The following is a 19,009-nucleotide window of genomic DNA, read 5'->3' as shown; positions in this document are numbered from 1 at the left end:
AACACTGGGCAAATTTGCCCATGGGCAGTTACCTATAGCAACCAATCAGTGATTAGCTTTTTGAAGCCAGCTGCAGGTAGAACAATGAATGCAGCAATTTGATTGGTTGCCATGGGTTACTGCCCATGGGCAAATTTGCCCAGTATTGATAAATGACCCCCAATATGTCTAGCCCCATGTCAGATTTCAAAAATAAATATAAAATAATCTGTTTGCTCTTTTGGGAAACAGATTTCAGTGGGGAATTCTGCAGGAGCAGCACTATTAACTTATGCGTTATGGAAATAAAAAAAAAATTCCCATGACAGTATCCCTTTAACACAAATTTAAATTGAAAATATCTTTACATAGTGAATGCTAGGAAAATATATTTAATAAAGGGGATCTGTTCTTACTGAGAGTTTAGAAGTATTTTCTAAACATATCAATGTTTAAATCTTATTAAATGTATTTTGATAAGAATAATTGTTTTTGTTGTGCCAGGCAGGCAGTATGAGTAAGCTTACAGCAGTCTCCCTTTCGTGTAACTATACTATAGAGTGTAAATGCCGGCTGTCACCTTGGTATCTATCTCCCTGGCAGGATTGCTCATATTATGTTATATTATATTATGTTGTTCTTATGAAGGCAAGTTGCATTGAGTCAGAGCTGACACATATAGCCTGCCTCAACGCATTTGTTATTATTATTTTAATAATGTTTTGATTCAGAACCACTTCCTTATAGTAAAATATCTGTCATGGAGGCAACGACGAGTGACAATCATGCATAAAACTGACACGCGATGAATTAACACGGGGAGGCACATTTATTAAAGGTCGACTTTCCAATTGATTTTTAAAACTCCCCTAAACTCCAGTAAATTCAAAATTCAACCAATCGAAATTTATTATTAAAATCAAATTTTTAAAACTTGGACGAATTGAAACAACCCGAAAATTCGAATCCAATTCGATCAAACTCGAATCGAGTTAAAATGTCAGGAAGGCTGCAAATTGATCCCTGGATCTCTGCCATTGACTTAAACAGTAATTCGGCAGGTTTTTGGTGGCGAATAGTCGGATTCTTAAAGGGCCGGAGTATGATAAATCTCGAAAATCGAATTAGAATTTTTTAAAAACTCGAATCGAATTAGGGTAACTCCCTAGTTGAATTTGACAGTTTTGACCATAAAAAAAAAAAATCAAAAATTCAAATTTCGACCCTTAATAAATCTGCCCCCTATTGTTCTTAAAAAATTAAACCAACTCTTTGTAATAAAAAAAGAGAAATCTGTACATTTTAGTGTTGTGCGGCCCGACCCGATACCCGCGGGTCGGGTGGGTTTGGGCCGACCTGCAAGCATTGTCGCGGGTGGCGGGTTGAGCTCTTCTCCTGCTCTCCCCGCCCGCCAACGTCAAATTCTGATTTCTGACTTCCGGGTTCGTCTTATAGACTCTGCGCCTGCTCGCCTCGCCATTTTGTGACGTCATCGGCGGGTCTGTAAAAGGAACCTGGAAGTGCGGATGCGGACAGGTGCGGGGCAAGGGAGGGCGGGTTAGGGTCGGGTGCGGGTCGGGGAAATCCAGACCCGCACATCAATAGTACATTTGAATATATGTTGTGTTGTATGGTTATAAATCCATATATTCTCTCATTATTATGTTGCTAATAACAAGTCATTTATTATAGGTTGGAATCAAAAAGGTTTTTGCAGAAGTTCTTCCTTCCCATAAAGTTGCAAAGGTTCAAGCTTTCCAGAATGATAAGAAGAGGGTGGCCATGGTAGGAGATGGAGTGAATGACTCGCCAGCGCTTGCCAGAGCTGATATTGGCATCGCCATTGGCACCGGGACTGATGTGGCCATTGAAGCTGCTGATATAGTTCTTATCAGGGTATGAGATTACTGATGAATCTGTGCTGTAGTATCAGAGACACAAATAGAAAGCAGAGAACTGCAAGAGAGAAGAACGTCATCTGATTTATCTATGAATCGCTATGGTTTTGTCTCTGTGGTTGGTGCAATTAAAAGCAAAGGTTGGGAAAGACTATGGGGCCGATTCATCAATAGTCGAATATCGAGGGTTAATTAACCCTCGATATTCGACTGGGAACTAAAATCGTTCGACTTCGAATATCGAAGTCGAACGATTTTGCTCAAATCCTGCGATTAAATCGATTCGAAGGATTTGAATCCAACGATCGAAGGAAAATCCTTCGATCAAAAAATCACAGGCAAGCCTATGGGGACCTTCCCCATAGGCTAACATTGACTTCGGTAGGTTTTATCTACCGAAGTAGGTGGTCGAAGTATTTTTTAAAGAGACAGTACTTCGATTATCGAATGGTCGAATAGTCAAACGATTTTTACTTCGAATCGTTCGAATTCGAACGAATTTAACCAATTCGATGGTCGAAGTACCCAAAAAATACTTTGAAATTCGAAGTTTTTTACATTCGAATTCTTCACTCGAATTTTGTAAATCTGCCCCTTACTGTTACTTGAAACAGGGGAGCCCAGATGATGTAGAAAAAGTAGAAAATCTTTATTAAGGACATAATTATGCCTGGAGCTTTTCGTGCCAATTGTGGGAGCTTACTTATAGGCTGTTGTAGGGTGCAATTAACTCCATAATAAAAAAATCAAATGCATCAGTCTCATTTAGAGTCCACTGTGTCAATCTATTCTTTATTTCGGCCATTAACACATGTAGGGTTTCCCCATGGGGCAACCTCTAGAGACCGTACTATTTGTGCACTTGCATGCAAAGGGAAAGTAATGGAAATACATTGCCCCCCTCATATTTATTTTCGCAGGGGCAGCAACTGTGGGATTGTGGGTATAGTTGGGCAAGGTGGTGTCAGTTACACGTTATAATGCACAGACGCTATTAAAAACATGTAACATACATTCTAATAAGTAAATGCTTCTTAACGACTCCAGTTGTGTCACACGACTCATTGAAAATGGGGTAGTAAAGAAATAATACTTTTATTTATTAAGGGGTTAAAAATGCACTGTGCCTGTGGCAAACATTGAGGGGAACATTTATCAAAGGTTGAATTTCGAATTCATGTGAGTTTCTAAAAACTCCCCTAAACTTCCATAAATTCGACCAATTGAAATGTATTAAAAAAAAAAATCTAATTTTTTAAATTCTGATGTATGGAATCGACCCAAAAACTCGGATTCGATTCGAATTTTAAAAATTCAACTTGAATGTCAGGAAGGCTGCAAATTAGGGGCGGGAAGGGAAATAGCGCGACTTTTTGTCACAAAACAAGGAAGTAAAAAATGTTTTCCCCTTCCCACCCCTAATTTGCATGTGCAAATTCAGATTTGGTTCGGTATTCGGGGGTTCGTCCGAATCCAAAATTGTGGATTCCGTGCATCCCTACTGCAAATAACTCAAAATTGATTCCTGGACCTCTCCCATTGACTTAAACAGCAATTCGGCAAGTTTTAAGTGGGGAATAGTCGAATTCGAGTTCTTAAAGGGCCAGAGTATGATAAATCTCGAAAATCTAATTAAATTTTTTTTAAAAAAATCTCAAATCGAATTTGAATAACTCCCTAGTCGAATTTGACCATAAAAAAACTCAATTCGACCCTTGATAAATTTGCCCAGTAATCAAAATTACGTACTAGTTATATCGTTACTGGTTAATTGAAGAGAATTAAATGGGAGCTATTGATGACACATTAGGTTGTAGTGACACTCCACTGCTCAGACTTTGTATTGAAACTCTCTGGAATATGGATTCATTCAGTTACTGTCATCTAAGTAGGGAATAAGGATTGGAATAGATGGAAAGACTAATGATTGTATCACTCTTATTTGCTTTCTTGCAGAATGATTTATTAGATGTGGTTGCCAGTATCCACCTCTCAAAGAGGACAGTGAGAAGAATACGACTCAACTTTATATTTGCTTTGATCTATAATCTTCTTGGCGTACCTATTGCTGCAGGTAAATTCATCTAGAATTGTATGTTACATATTACAATTGCATTCAGCCAGTGCCATATACAGAAAATATTTTATTACAAAGCATCATACTGGAGGAGTAAGGAAGGTATGCAAGTGTATGCAAGGAACTCCAGAGCACAGTATTCTCAATATTCCTAAGCAACAAGGGATTCAAGGCACGACATAGCCTTGAACTTAATGACTGCTCAGACATTCAAGGGGATGTAAACCCAAAAATAACATTTTGCCTTGTGAATGAAAATGTTACTCTAAGCAATGATCCAAAATTAATTCATTTAAGAATGTTCAATGGTTTTCAAGTTGTTTGTACAGTAATTGCAATTGCTGTATATGTCTGTCTGTTTCTGCACTGCTGGTTCTGTCTTTGCAAACAATGTAGCAGAAGTCAGCTTTACATGCTTCTTCACCCTGCGATTGAACCGGTGACTTTCGAGTGTTTTTCGTGCATGCTTCTTCACAGGTCTGTTAATCTGCTGGCTTCTGCTACATTGTTTTCTACAGTCAGAACAACCAGGGCTGAGAATCAAAAGTAGGAGACAGATATTGCTTTAATAGCAATAAATAAAAGCCTTGAACATTTCTAATTAATGGCAGGGTCGGACTGGGCCGGCGGGACACCGGGGAAAAACCCGATGGGTCCCCGGCTCTTGTGGGCCCCCCCTAACCAGATCCTTACCCCGATCCTTTTATTTGCCTGCTTCTTCCTGCATCGAACGTCCGGCGACCCGAAAAACGTAGTGAGCGCCTGTGCACAAGAGCGCGGCTGGGAGACAGCGTGGCCAAGGGGGTCTGGAGGGGGGCCCTGAACAGCAGCCCGATGGGCCCCAGGCCCTCCAATCCGACCCTGATTAATGGATATTGCTTTGAATTGCAGTTTCTTTCACTAGGCAAGATTTTGTTTTTAAAGGGGTTGTTCACCTTTAAATTAACTGTAAGTACTGTATGTTGTAGAGATTGATATTCTGTGAAAATTTGCAATTGGTTTTCTTTTTTTATTATTATTCGTGGTTTTCGAGTTATTTAGCTTTGTATTCAGCAGCTCTCCAGTTTGCAATTTCAGCACTCTGGTTGCTAGTGTCCAAACTATCCTAGCAACCATGCACTGATTTAAATGAGAGACTGGAATATGAATAGGAGAGGCCTGAATAGAAAGATGAGTAATAAAAAGTAATAAAAAGTAGCAATAACTATTTGTAGCCTTACAGAGCATTTGTTTTTTAGATGGGGTCAGTGACCCCCCATTCGAAAGCTGGCAAATAAGGCAAATAATTAAAAATAGTAATTAAAAAAATAAATAATGAAGACCAAATGCAAATTTGCTTAGAATTTGCCCTTCTATAACATACTAAATTTTAACTTAAAGGTGAACCACCCCTAAGTACGGGAATCTCATGTGCCTTTGGACACCCCAATTGGTACCTGATTTTCATGGACTACTTCTTTTTCTATTCAGGCCCTCTCCTATGAATCATTTAGTCTTTCATTCCAAACATGGTCTTATTGTTAGGGTCAGTAGGATCACAGCAACAGGATAACAGTTTAAATTCCACACTGAAGAGCTGCAGAGTAAAATATAAATATATAAATAAGCACTTAGACAATAAGAATGTAGTAGTGAAAAGTGAAAATGCAAATTGTTCTGAAGCATACAAATAGATGAGCTTTTTAGGTTTCCACGTATAGTAACACATGTCCCTTTTCTCTTGCTTTACCAAGGTGTGTTCATGCCAGTGGGACTTGTGTTACAGCCTTGGATGGGCTCAGCTGCAATGGCAGCTTCCTCTGTGTCTGTGGTTTTGTCTTCATTGCAGTTGAAATGGTACGTCCCAAAACTGTATGTGTGTTGTATAAAAGATATACACCTGTATGCCTGTGTATTATTAGTCCTTTTACAAGCAGATATGATGTGATGGTTTTGTATGGAAAAGTGGAAATTAGTGGAAAGTGGAAATACAGTACCCTCCGATGGCAAGAAGGCAAAGAGCACAGACTGATTTAACCAGGGAGGGACAAGCCTAATCTTAATCAGTGTGCGTATTCGGGGGGTGCTCAATCTGGAAACCTTGCTGCAAACCTTGGTTTCAGTAATCCATATATGGTAGAAAATCAGATGGCACACACACTGTGTGTTGATCTCAATAAACTACAAGTTTTTTGCACATTTGCCTAGAGTGTGTGCCATCTGATTTTCTACTATATAGGGAGAAGCCTAACACTAACATTGTAGCTAAATATGGCAACGATCAAGGAAAACCACCTTATTTTAGCTTATATTAGTGTAGAGCACACTCTACTCACACTCACTCAGTCTACACTCTCAAGTAGTCTTTCAGTAATTTAGATCACCATTAAGGTGGCCATAGACGTAACAATTATGATCAGGGGCGATCCCCAATTTGCCACGCGAGGCGGCCTTTGTTTTTGCTGCCCCCTGCCTCCCCACGGCACTCACCTTCAGCGCCAGACAGGGGTCGGCGGTGGGTCCATGTCACTGGTTTAGAGAGTGCAATTGTGCTCTCTGCACTAGAAGAGCCAAATTTCCGGGTTTAAGACCGGAAATTCGGCTCTTAGTTACCAGGAGTGGCATTTTTGCTGCCCCTGGCAACGAGGGGGGCGCTGCCGCCTGAGGCAAGAGCCTCAACTTGCCTCATTGATGGAGCGCCCCTAATTATGATAGTTTGTTTGAATGCACACGTGTTGAGCTGAATTGTCACATATACAGGTAGAAACAATAAAATTCTACCTGTATCTGACGATTAAGCAGTAAACACTGGCCGATGTTCGGGCGCCTTTTCCAACCTGACTAATCAAGGAGCCAACCAATATCCAAGTGTTTTGCCGATATCTATTGGCTTGTGTATCCCCATACACGCACTGAGACTTTGTTTCGTATGATAATATCTGTGCTAGAGAACCAATTTGTTCTGAACCTGACCCAGGACCCATAACCCACATTCTTACCAGCTTGGACCCGTCCCGCAAGTACCTTATCCACAACACGATCCGCTGCCCATCAAGAATCAGGAAGTGTTGTCATTGTAAACCGGAAGTGACATCATCAGAAGTAGGCGTGATCAGAAAAAAGGAGTAAAACTTAGTATTGAGAAGACCCGTGGCCAGCAAACCCACAGAACCGCAGACCCACATCTATACCCGAACCTGAAATTTCTACCCGCAACCTGCAGGTTACTCGCTTTTTTGCTGGTAACCTAACCAGCTGCAGGACTCTAATCTGTGCATCTATGGCTACCTTAAGTCTGATAGATATCACCATTCCTAAACATCCAATATCCACCAAAATTAATTCATTCAAAATGGAATCAGGAAAACATTTTTAAAAATTAGAATTAGTTGCTTAAAATAGACTCTATGGGACATATTTATCAAAAAGTGAAGTTAGAGATCATCACAGTCCTCTAGAGTGAAATTCCGCCACTCTCCATTCATTTCTATGGGATTTTGAAAGGCGTATTTATCAAAGCATGAGCTTTCACTATTCACCTATTTTTAAATACTCTTTTAAGAAATCCCATAGAAATGAATGGAGAGTGGTGGAATTTCACTCTAGAGGACTGTGGTGACCTCTAACTTCGCTCTTTGATAAATATACTCCTATGGGAGACGGCCTTCCCGTGATCTAGAGCTTTCTAGATAACAGATTGCTAGATAAAGGATCCCATACATTTGTGATTTCATATTGTTAAACAAGATTTTGTTTACATATTATTTATGTAATAGTTAAGCCTAGCTTCTAAGGTTTAGTGTCCCTTTCAAGGTTACTTTAAGAGTGTGCAATGAAATGCAATTAAAAAGAATCGCCTCCTAAAAACTTTTCTTTAGCATAATAAAAGAAAATGTAATTCTAAGCAACTTGTTAATACATATTATTTAAAAAAAAAAGCAATAGTTTTAGCAGAAGTAGCCCAAGTCAGTTCTCCTGAAGGTTTGTTAATCAGTAGCTACAATCAAGCAGTTATATTGTAAACTCACTGAGAGGTTATTTATCAAGGTCCGGATTTATCTCAATATCGGCTGCTACAAACTCTGATCTAACCCGCTCGGGTTTTTAACGCTTATTTATTATTACATTTTCCCGAAAATTACCTTTGCGGCAAAAGCTCAGATTTTTACGATTTTTTCGTGAATTTTTCCTGAAAACTTTTCGGAGTTTTCACCTGAAAGCTCCAAAAACATTGTGAAATTGCCCGAAACCCCAGACACAACCAAAACTCAACGGGACTGTTCCAACTGACTTTTATGCAACCTCGACAGGTTTGAGATGCCGTGTTTTTATTTTCTGGCTTTTTAGCCCTCGGGGTTTAATAAATTCAGAAAAATTTGTGATTTTTTTTTAAGCCTATTATAACACAAAAAAAGATCACAAATTTTCCGGATTTCGGAGCTTAGTAAATAACCCCCATAGAGTCCCATTTATCTCAATATAATTTGAAAAAAACTCTGACCAAATCCGGACGGGTTTTTTTGCCTAATTTATTAATACCCTTTCCATGAAAATTTTGTTTGCGGGAAAAAAAATGAAACAATAGTGAAAAATATGAATCATACAATTTTTGGGATTTTTCACTGAAAACTAAGATTTCTTCAGATTGTTGCCCAAAAACCCAAAAATATTCAGATTATTGCACAAAACCCAACGCTGATCAACAAATCTTGCCGGATTTTCGGATTCTGACTTTTTCCATCCTCTGGGTTTAATAAAAAATACATGGGTTTTTTTTTCCCACTAAAAAAAAACCAATCGATTTATACTATGGCATTCGGAGTTTAGTAAATAACCCGTTTAGCTCTGAGAATTTATATATCAATCTATATATCAATATATAAATAAAAATATACATGCATACAGTTACTGTTTTCAGTAGCAATCCCAGCGAAAAAAGCTATTTGTCTTCTATTCCTTGTAGATTGTAAGCTCTTCAGGACAGGAACCTTATTTTGTATATTCAAACTCCTAGCACTTATGAATTTATTCTCACTAATAATACCCGAACTCGTGTGTACTCTTTTGTATTGCATGCACTTGTGGTGCTGTATTATTAATTAAAAACAACACATCTAAATGTTTCAATTAATGTGTATTGTATGTATAACTAAAAGTTGCTTAGAATTACATATATGCAAAAGGGAGAAGGCCTCTTTAAACATATTATCTCATGCACAAATTATATATAATTTTGGCTGCAAGGAGTCATTTCCGATTTAGTGAGGAAACCCTTGCGAGAGCATTTTACAGCACAAATAAACAAAGGAGATGAAGCATTTTACAGGTGTACAGTAACAAAAGGCAAATGATGGGATTAGCTATTCATATAATCAGCAGAGGATACATGTGCATGGAAAATGAGGCAGCAGCTCATTATAGGATTAGTTGGCAAGATTTACATCAACTGTGTCCTCATTAGCCAACACAAGGAAGCAGAGGGAATGTTAAAAAAAAACGGCATAATAAAAATGTTCAGCACATGCAAACGAGTGTGTACTCTTTGTATTGAGGCGTAATTATTAGGGCTGAACCTTATTGTATCAAATCCAGTCTTTTTAGAACCCTGTTAACAACTGCTGGCCCAAGATAGGTTAAAAGTCCCCATAGAAGAGAATAAAATAATAAGCGAGAGAGAGTGTGTGTATCTTATTCTAAAGCTCGAATTAATTCTGCTAACACAACCTGCATAACGTCACAACTCAAAACCCTTCCCATTCATGAGTCTTTTCTCTATACACCCATATTACTGTATACAGGTATGGGATCTGTTATCCAGAATGCTCTGGACCTGGGGTTTTCCGGATAACAGATCTTTCTGTAATTTGGATCTTCATACTTTAAAGGAGAAGGAAAATCCGGCTTCTTCAAATTTCCCGGGGCAGACACATGCACAGTTAAAGTTTAGCTTTTCACTCTAATGTGCATGTGCAGTCGCGAGAAGAAAGAAGAAGCCGGAAGAAAAGCGTTCCGCGGTGCTCACTGGAATAACACCGGGCAGGTGCAGTTTTCTGCTGATAGGAGCACCAGCCTGGGTTTCAGGCAAGTAAATACATTCACTTGGGGGTGTCTAACATTTGGCACCCCCAAGTGGTAAACGACTTTCCTTCTCCTTTAAGTCTACTAGAAAATCATATAAACATTAAATCAACCCATGGCTGGTTTTGCCTCCAATATAGATTAATTATATCTTAGTTGTGATCAAGTACAAAGCACTGTTTACAGACAAAAGGGAGATCTTTTTTTTAAATTTTAATTACTTGATGAAATGGAGTCTATGGGAGATGGGCTTCCCGTAATTCAGAGCTTTCAGGATAACAGATCCCATACCTGTATGTGTGCAGAGATTACAGGCCTCTAATTCCCTTGCTGAATTGTCACATTAATAATATGCCAGTGCAGTGTCGGACTGGGATGCCAGGGGCCCACCAGAAAACCTTAGACTGAGGGTCCACTTTCCAAACTATTATACCTCCTCTCCTCAATCAATCTCTTTATTCTCCTAGTCTCTTTTCACTACATATTATACTCTATTCTTCCATTATTAAGCCTTGTTGTTCCCATAAAGAAATAGGGAATGACCATGAAATAGTCCAAATGTTTAGAAGTAAGAGGCCCACCGGGAGCTTTCCTGGTATCCAACACTGTGCCAGTGTCATCATATGGGGCGTTAGCATTAAATTAAACGTTAAATAACTCGACAGCTACATTTGATTTATTTCAGTAACCGTATGGTGGTGTCACACAACATTTTTGTTGCAATTTTACATTTCTGTGCTGTACAACTGTAGAATACTTAGCAAAAAGTTAGAATTGGTTTAGAATTGGTCCGTATAATGTCCTTTTTTTCAATGAATCAATCCTCATGCGTATCTCTTTTATTTGATCTTCATTTCATTGAGTTTCTGTAATAAGACTAGTATTACATATAGAATCTGTTCTTTTCTTACTATTGCTCAGCTACAGGAAACCAGACTCAGACAGGTATGAAGCTCGTGCGCAAGGACACATGAAGCCTCTCACCCCATCACAGATAAGTGTTCACATTGGGCTGGATGACCGGAGAAGGGATCTGACAAAAGCCTGGGATCAGATGAGTTATATCAGCCAAGTGTCCAGAGCCTCCCAGAAGCTGAAGCGCCACAGCTCTATTGTAGAGCAGCAAGACAAGTGGTCACTGCTGATCAATGAAACACCTGAAGATCAGCTGATCTGAATCCCTGTTTAAAGGGCAGAGGCATCATATGATGAAACTGATCACCCTGAATATGAATTTGGGAGTGTGAATGAACTCAATGGCAAGGATTACACTTTCTTTCTGTCTAGTAGTGAATAGGGAACAGTCATCTCTATATAATTCTGTTTACAATGTAGTGGCCACAAAGAAAGCTTTTAAAAGTCATATATTAATGGAGAAGGGACAGAAAATGGACCCAGTGATGCTAAAAGCAGTTGGGCTAGAAATTAAGAAAACAAAGATAAGGGATGTTATGGGAAACAAACAGCAAGGACTCCGTAGCAATGTCACAACTGTTCCACAGTCTGTTATTTTAATTTAAACCAATATTGGTATGAAACGGGTGTCATAGGTGTAACAGTGACATCACACAGTCACATGCTGGAATGATGTCATTCAGCTAGGAATGGGCAAAAGCATAACTCCCAACATTTTTTAAATAAAAAGAGGGGAAAAAAGTTGGCGCGTGTAGCTCAGATTTTTTTGACCACACCCATTTTTGTGGCCACACACCCTAATTACCATGTTCATTTTACAAAATTTGGCAGGTTATGAAAGTTTAAACATATTTCTGTGTTTTTTTCAGTTATTACAGTTTTGCTAATGAAGGTGGATTGCCCATTAAGCTGTGAGTCTAACTTTTCCCAAGGGGGGTGGCACGCTGCCAAACCACACCCACATTGGTTCATAAACATTGGGGATGCGCAGGTGATACAATAGGTTTTTAAATTTCCTGTGCACCAATCCCCATTGCTGTGGTCCCGATGATGAAAATTTTAGCAAATAAAAGGGAGGGGATGGGGGCGGCGAACGACAGCGGGCCCAGGGGCACCTGCTATGTAAATCAGGCCCTGAACCCATCAGCAGGTAGAATTTACTAGTCATCTGTTTAAATGCAAGTATCTTATTGGTTGCTATGGGTTACTGGGCAAATTTAGTGCCTTTTATTACATATGGGGGATAGTGCCTTACTGCAGATTAGCTAATAGTGTTGGGGTTGGGGTTGCTTTCCTGCTCCGCACCCCAGCAGCTGAATTGGAAGTCCCTGCCATTCAGAAATATACCAATTAGCAGTTTCTAATATCTGTGACTGCTACAAGGAAAATAAGTATTCTCTAAATAGAAATCCATTCGAATTGTAGTATTGGAAAGACAATGACTAAATTCTGACGACTGAAGTATGCTGATACAAAACATGATACAAATGGAAGGGGCTGAACAGTTACTCGTTGTATTATGAGTATCCTTTGTGAAAATACATAGGGGTCAACCAATAACCTATTTGCAACACTGGTGTATCCCATGTCAGCCAATCAGACTCATGCATGTATCTTCTAGCTGATCACAGCTAACTGTTATTTAAGCATGAGTATTAGTCCCTAACACCCCATGTATTTAGTCCAGTCACCCGACAGCTCAGTTTAGCCCTTTACAGGTCTGGCAAAATACACACTTTCCCAATGAAAGTATCTATATTCCTATCTATAACTATATATTGTATGTTAAAGCATGTCTTGCACCCTTATATAAAGCAAGGACCTATTAGTAATTCACCAAAGGAACTGAGGAAGAAAGCTCCACCTGGCTGTGAGTCGAGGAACTTCACTCAGTCCCACCAGATGTTTTGTTGTTGATAATTAGGGGCCCATTTACTTAGCTCGAGTGAAGGAATAGAGGAAAAATAGTTCGAATTTCGAATGTTTTTTTTGGCTACTTCGACCATCAAATGGGCTACTTCGACTACGACCTTGGAATCGAACGATTCGAAACTAAAAATCGTTAGACTATTCGACCATTCGATAGTCGAAGTACTGTCTCTTTAAAAAATTCTTCCACCCCCTAGTTCGCCACCTAAAACCTACCGAGGCCAATGTTAGCCTATGGGGAAGGTCCCCATAGGCTTCCTAACAATTTTCTTATCGAAGGAATATCCTTCGATCGATTGTTTAAAATCCTTAGAATCGTTCAATTAGAAGGATTTAATCGTTCGTTCGATCGAACGATTATTCCTTCGATCATTCGATCGTAGGGATATCGCTAAAACCCTCGATATTCGACCCTAGGTAAATCTGCCCCTTATTGTAAGATACAGATACATTATCTATATGGAAAGGGAATAAGGCTGTCAGGCATGTTACTTGCACTATCTTTAATGAATTAATGTAAATGTAATGAACTTCTGTAGATTAGATAAGCATGGAATTACTGATACTGTTCTGTACAAATCAAATTATATTTATTTTTATATTCATTTATTGCAAGTGATTTATGTTTATAAATATATGTTATATGTATATAAATAAAGGAAATAATAATACAATAATAATTTTCCCTTCTGTTTTCTGTTTTTCTATTCTCGTTGTTATCAGTAATATAATAAACACTGTATATACCACTGTACCAGCATACCGACAGAACCGTCCTACCACTGCAGAAATACTGTCATATGCAGAGAACTGTGGAATGCAAACTCCATGTACATAAATGAAACCGTTACACATAGAAATATCTGCTTTTTCTGTATGTGACTGATGCAATGATAGAAAAATTGTATCACTAAATCAGGACTTTTCAGCCCTTTGGTGTTTAAAGGACTAGTAACAGCAAATTTTTTTAAAAAAAATTTTTGCTTTTACTAGTCCTTTAAACACCAAAGGGCTGGAATGTCCTGATGTTTATGCTACAGAAAAAAAGACACCCACACATATTAAATGTTAAAGTTGCTAAGTCTTTATTAAGAAATAAACGACTGAAAAGGCAATTGGCGATCCATCGTGCGGCACTCCATTTCTCACGATGGATTGTTGCCCTGTCGCCGTTTCTGAAGAGGAGCACAAGCGGAGTTTCGTTAAGTTATTTCTTAATAAAGCAATTTTAAAGTTTAATATGTGTTGGCGTCTTTTTTTCACAGCATACTAATGATTTTTTTTTTAAATTTTTTGCTGTTACTGGTCCTTTAAAGCCACACTGTGTTGCATGAAAAAAAAGAGCCTTCAGCTTCCATTACCTGGTTAATTAGTTATAAAACTCTGAGCTGGTGGTGGATTGTGGGACATAGTTCTCTGCTCATTCTCACCATTCTCAGTTGCCTTGCCATTTGGGCAGCCTTGGGTGGAGCTCTGGTCTTTTGCCCCAGTTTGAGAGGTAATCTGCAGCATGGTGTGTTGCACTTATTTTCTCCTGAAAGACAGAAATCCACACTTTAACATCAAAACCTTATCCAGCATTTTGACTGATTTACTTGATTGGGATTGTATTCAGCCATTACGTCTATGGAACATGCAGGGGTGTAACTACAGAGGAAGCAGACCCTGCGGCTGCAGGGGGGGCCAGGAGGTATAGGGGCTCCATGAGGCCCTTATTCATATATGATTTCAATACATTTTGGTAAAACATTTCAAGCTCTAGACATTTTGGGGGCCTGAAATATAATTTACTGTGGGGCCCAGTAATATCTAGTAACACCGCTGGGAACATGTATAGGACCCATTGGTTGGAAACCCGTTATCTAGAAAGCTCTGAATGAAGGGAGGGTTATTACCCATAGGGGTAGATTTATCAAAGAGTGAAGTTAGAGATCTCCACAGTCCTCTAGAGTGAAATTCCGCCACTCTCCATTCATTTCTATGGGATTTTTAAAGGCGTATTTATCAAATGGTGAACTTTCACTATCACCCTTTGAAAAATACGCCTTTAAAAATCCCATAGAAATGAATGGAGAGTGGCGGAATTTCACTCTAGAGGACTGTGGACATCTCTAACGTAAGTCTTTGATTAATCTACCCCATAGAGTCCATTTTAAGTAAATAATACTTGTACTTGATCCCAGCTAAGGTGCACAATTCCACATCAGTGGTAAAACAATTTATACATTTAATGTTTTAAATGATATTTCACAAACATTCGGCATGGAAATCCCTTATCCAGAAAACACCAGGTCCTATGCATTCTGGTTAATAGACCCTATACTCGTACATCCTTTTTTTTATTATTGACTCATTAGCCCCACCTAGTATACTTTGGAAATCGCACTTTATTGTAAAATCAGAACAAAGAAAAAAGTAAACTTGATCAGAGAATTTTGATCACTTTTTCAATTTCCTTTAATTTCCCAACTTGTTAAAGAAAGTCTTAGGGCTCTTACAGACGAGCGTTTTTAGCTGCACTCCCCTGCGTTCCAGTTTCATGCGTTCAGCCGCAGGGGAACACAGGAGTAGAAGCACTGGGTTCTTTTCAATGGGGCTGTACTCACACAGACGCATGTAAGCACTGAATGTAGGAAAAATGCAACATGCTGCGTCCCAACCTGCATTTGGCACTTACATGTGTCTACTCCTACTCTCCCCTGTGGCTGAACGAATGAAACCGGAATGCAGGGGAGCGCAGCTAAAAACAATAGTCTGTAAGAGCCCTAAGACTCACAATTGCATTCGATGCAAGTTTCTGAGCTGCACCAGGGGTGCTGCACCAATGAAGTGAGTTGAGAAACTCTTCTCAGATGGCAGCACCCCATAAAGTTGCTCTCTGCACTTGCAACACGGAGCCCCCTGGATCCCCTCCGGTGCTCAAAAGGTGAGAACTGGGGGAAGGGGGGCAGCAGCAAGAAAGCTGAGGCAGAGAGGGCAGGATTGCACCCCTGAGCTGCACTGATGGCTGGATATGTGGGAAGGCTATCTATGCACAGGCCTAGGGTGGGGCATTGTCAAATGAGCAGTTATAGTAAGAGAGGGAGAAAGCATAAACTGGATAAGGATCATATGATCACTTCTAGTTAATTGTTTGTGCTTATTTATTTTGGATGGATAGTGTGTAATGGGATTAACTGCAACGGCACAAAGGGAGGTTTGTTCCAGTGGCAATGTGCTAATGCCTGCCAGAAATCTCCTAAAAATGCTTTCCTGCCAGCAATAATGTAAATTGCCGGGTGAAAACATTGCTTTGGCTTTCCAAAGTCGCCGAAAGTTGCTTCTTAACTGTGGGTGACAAATCTACCTGTGTGACTTTGCTCTAAGAGGACCTTAGCCTACAGAACCTTTGTGGCAGCAGAAGCCTGAGACCAAGGACTGGATTTAAATAAGTTGCAATCAGTGCAGCCCTTCTAGCTGGATTTTATAGAAACCCCCTTAAATTTCCCTTGAACGGTTACCATTATATTGTAACCAAAACTTAATAAATACAAACCTCTTTACTTTACTTTACTAATTTTCAGGATTCATTGAGGTCTGGCATAGTGCGAGAGACTGGCAAATTGCTAATGTGGTGCCTCTATTCAAAAAAGGATCCCGTTCTCAGCCTCAAAACTATAGGCCAGTTAGTCTGACGTCAGTGGTAGGAAAGCTTTTCGTAGGGTTAATAAAGGATAAGATACTGGACTTAATAGGAAATCATAATACTTTGAGCTGTGCCAGCATGGTTTTATCCATAATAGATCCTACCAGCAGGGCCGGATTTACATAGTGGGCACCCCTAGGCCCACTGCCGTTCATTGCCCCTGTACCCTCCCCTTTATTCGTGCAAATTTTCATCATCAATGGGGATTGGCGCATAGTAAATTTAAAAAATGATCGTATCTCCAGCGCATCACCAGTGTTTTGAACCAATGGAGGTGTGGTTGGGCAGCATGCTGCCCCCCTAAGAACCTGCCGACCTAGGCCCGGGCCTAGGTGGCCTTTCAATAAATCCGGGCCTGCTTGCCAGACTAACTTAATTTCTTTTTATGAGAAGGTGAGCAGGGACCTCGATCCTGGGATGGCAGTGGATGTGATTTACTTAGACTTTGCTAAAGCATTTGATACAGTGCCACAAAGAAGGTTACTGGTTAAATTAAGGAATGTTGGCCTGGAACATAGTATTTGTACCTGGATAGAGAACTGGCTAAAAGCTAGACTACAAATAGTGGTGGTAAATGTAACATTTTCTAATTGGACCAGTGTTGTTAGTGGAGTACCGCAGGGCTCTGTACTAGGTCCCTTGCTTTTCAACTTGTTTATTAATGACCTGGAGGTGGGCATTGAAAGTACTGTTTCTATTTTTGCAGATGATACTAAATTGTGCAGAACTATAGGTTCCATGCAGGATTCTGCCACTTTGCAGAGTGATTTGTCTAAACTGGAAAACTGGGCAGCAAACTGGAAAATGAGGTTCAATGTTGATAAATGCAGGTTATGCACTTTGGCAAAAATAATATAAATGTAAGTTATACACTAAATGGCAGTGTGTTGGGAGTTTCCTTAAATGAGAAGGATCTAGGGGTCTTTGTAGATAAAACGTTGTCTAATTCTGGACAATGTCATTCTGTGGCTACTAAAGCAAATAAAGTTCTGTCTTGCATAAAAAAGGGCATTAACTCAAGTAATGAAAACATAATTATGGCTCTTTATAGGTTCCTGGTGAGGCCTCATCTGGAGTATGCAGTTCAGTTTTGGACTCCAGTCCTTAAGAGGGATATAAATGAGCTGGAGAGAGTGCAGAGACTAAGTGCAACTAAACTGGTTAGAGGGAGAGAAGACTTAAATTATGAGGGGAGACTGTCACGGTTGGGGTTGTTTTCTCTGGGGAAAAAGGCGCTTGCGAGGGGACATGATTACACTTTACAAGTACATTAGAGGACATTATAGACAAATAGCAGGGGACCTTTTTACCCATAAAGAGGATCACCGTACCAGAGGCCAACCCTTTAGACTAGAAGAGTCTACAATGTAGGGGGTTCTTCACAGTCAGGACAGTGAGGTTGTGGAATGCACTGCCGGGTGATGTTGTGATGCTGATTCAGTTAATGACTATAAGAATGACTTGGATGATTTTTTGGACAGACATAATATCAAAGGCTATTGTGATACTAAACTCTATAGTTAGTAAAGGTATGGGTATATCGAATTTAATTAAAAGTAGGGAGGGGTGTGTGTATGGATGCTGGGTTTTCATTTGGAGTGGTTGATCTTGATGGACTTTGTCTTTTTCAACCCGATTTAACTATGTAACTAACTATGTAACTATGTGATACACCTGAAATCTGAGCATCTTTCACATGGTCACTGTGATAGCTGTATGATGCACCCATGTTATGTAGCCCTCACTGCTGGAATATACCAACACACAAATTCTAATCTTTTAGAAAAGAAAAATAGTTGCACATCTTGCAAATAGACAATGCAAGGTCCCTGTCTGACAAAAATATTGAAGTATTAATGAATGCCTAGCCTGCAGCCTTCTCATCAAACTACAACTATCTTCTCCTCTTGGCTGTGATTCAAGGGACCCAGGAAATGTCACCAGTATTAAATTGGGGGCCAATCGGAGCTGTCACCTCAGTGGCCCACATATCCCCCTGCTATTGTAGAGCCCCTGCATGTACTGGCACAACAACCTCCCTCCTGCCTCATGTAGCTTGTTCTTTTCCATTGAAGCCACAATTGGGGGGAGGCAAGGGAGAGCAGCAATGGTGTGAGATGGGGAATGTGTCTGGGTCAGCAGGGCCCAGCAGGTTTTATCCCAATGTCCCGTCGGCCCAGTCTGAACCCTGAATGTCAGTTTCTTCTCAGAGGCCTATGGAGAAGATGACAATGTGAAAAGTGTCAGGTGTGATGCACTTCATGATAGCCTGGACTGGAGACTCACAGGGGAACACAACACTGGCTGCATTTCTTTCCATAATGGTTTCAGGCATTCGGGCTTAAAGGAATTGTATAAAAATAAAAACTGGGTAAATAGATAGGCTGTGCAAAATAAAAAATGTTTCTGATATAGTTAGTTAGCCAAAAATGTAATGTATAAAGGCTGGAGTGACTGGATGTCTAACAT

At 39.8% G+C, this 19,009-nt stretch overlaps 1 protein-coding gene across 2 annotated transcripts in view; it reads left to right on the top strand.

Moving 5' to 3' along the window:
• atp7b.L (ATPase, Cu++ transporting, beta polypeptide L homeolog) overlaps positions 1-11,751 on the top strand; it is an 82,723-nt gene extending 70,972 nt beyond the window's left edge. For both annotated transcript variants that reach the window (XM_018247610.2, XM_041582614.1), the window contains 4 exons: positions 1,672-1,875; positions 3,834-3,951; positions 5,688-5,790; positions 10,933-11,751. In XM_018247610.2, the coding sequence (XP_018103099.1) occupies positions 1,672-1,875; positions 3,834-3,951; positions 5,688-5,790; positions 10,933-11,188 (681 nt within the window). In that variant the 3' untranslated portion in view covers positions 11,189-11,751. The remainder of the gene's footprint in view (positions 1-1,671; positions 1,876-3,833; positions 3,952-5,687; positions 5,791-10,932) is intronic.
• Positions 11,752-19,009: the final 7,258 nt, after the last annotated feature.

The sequence above is a fragment of the Xenopus laevis genome, chromosome 2L (assembly GCF_017654675.1).
Source record: "Xenopus laevis strain J_2021 chromosome 2L, Xenopus_laevis_v10.1, whole genome shotgun sequence".
NCBI classification, from domain to species: domain Eukaryota; kingdom Metazoa; phylum Chordata; class Amphibia; order Anura; family Pipidae; genus Xenopus; species Xenopus laevis.
The sequence above is the reverse complement of the archived record's forward strand: the minus strand, read 5'-3'. Positions and strand labels throughout refer to the sequence as shown.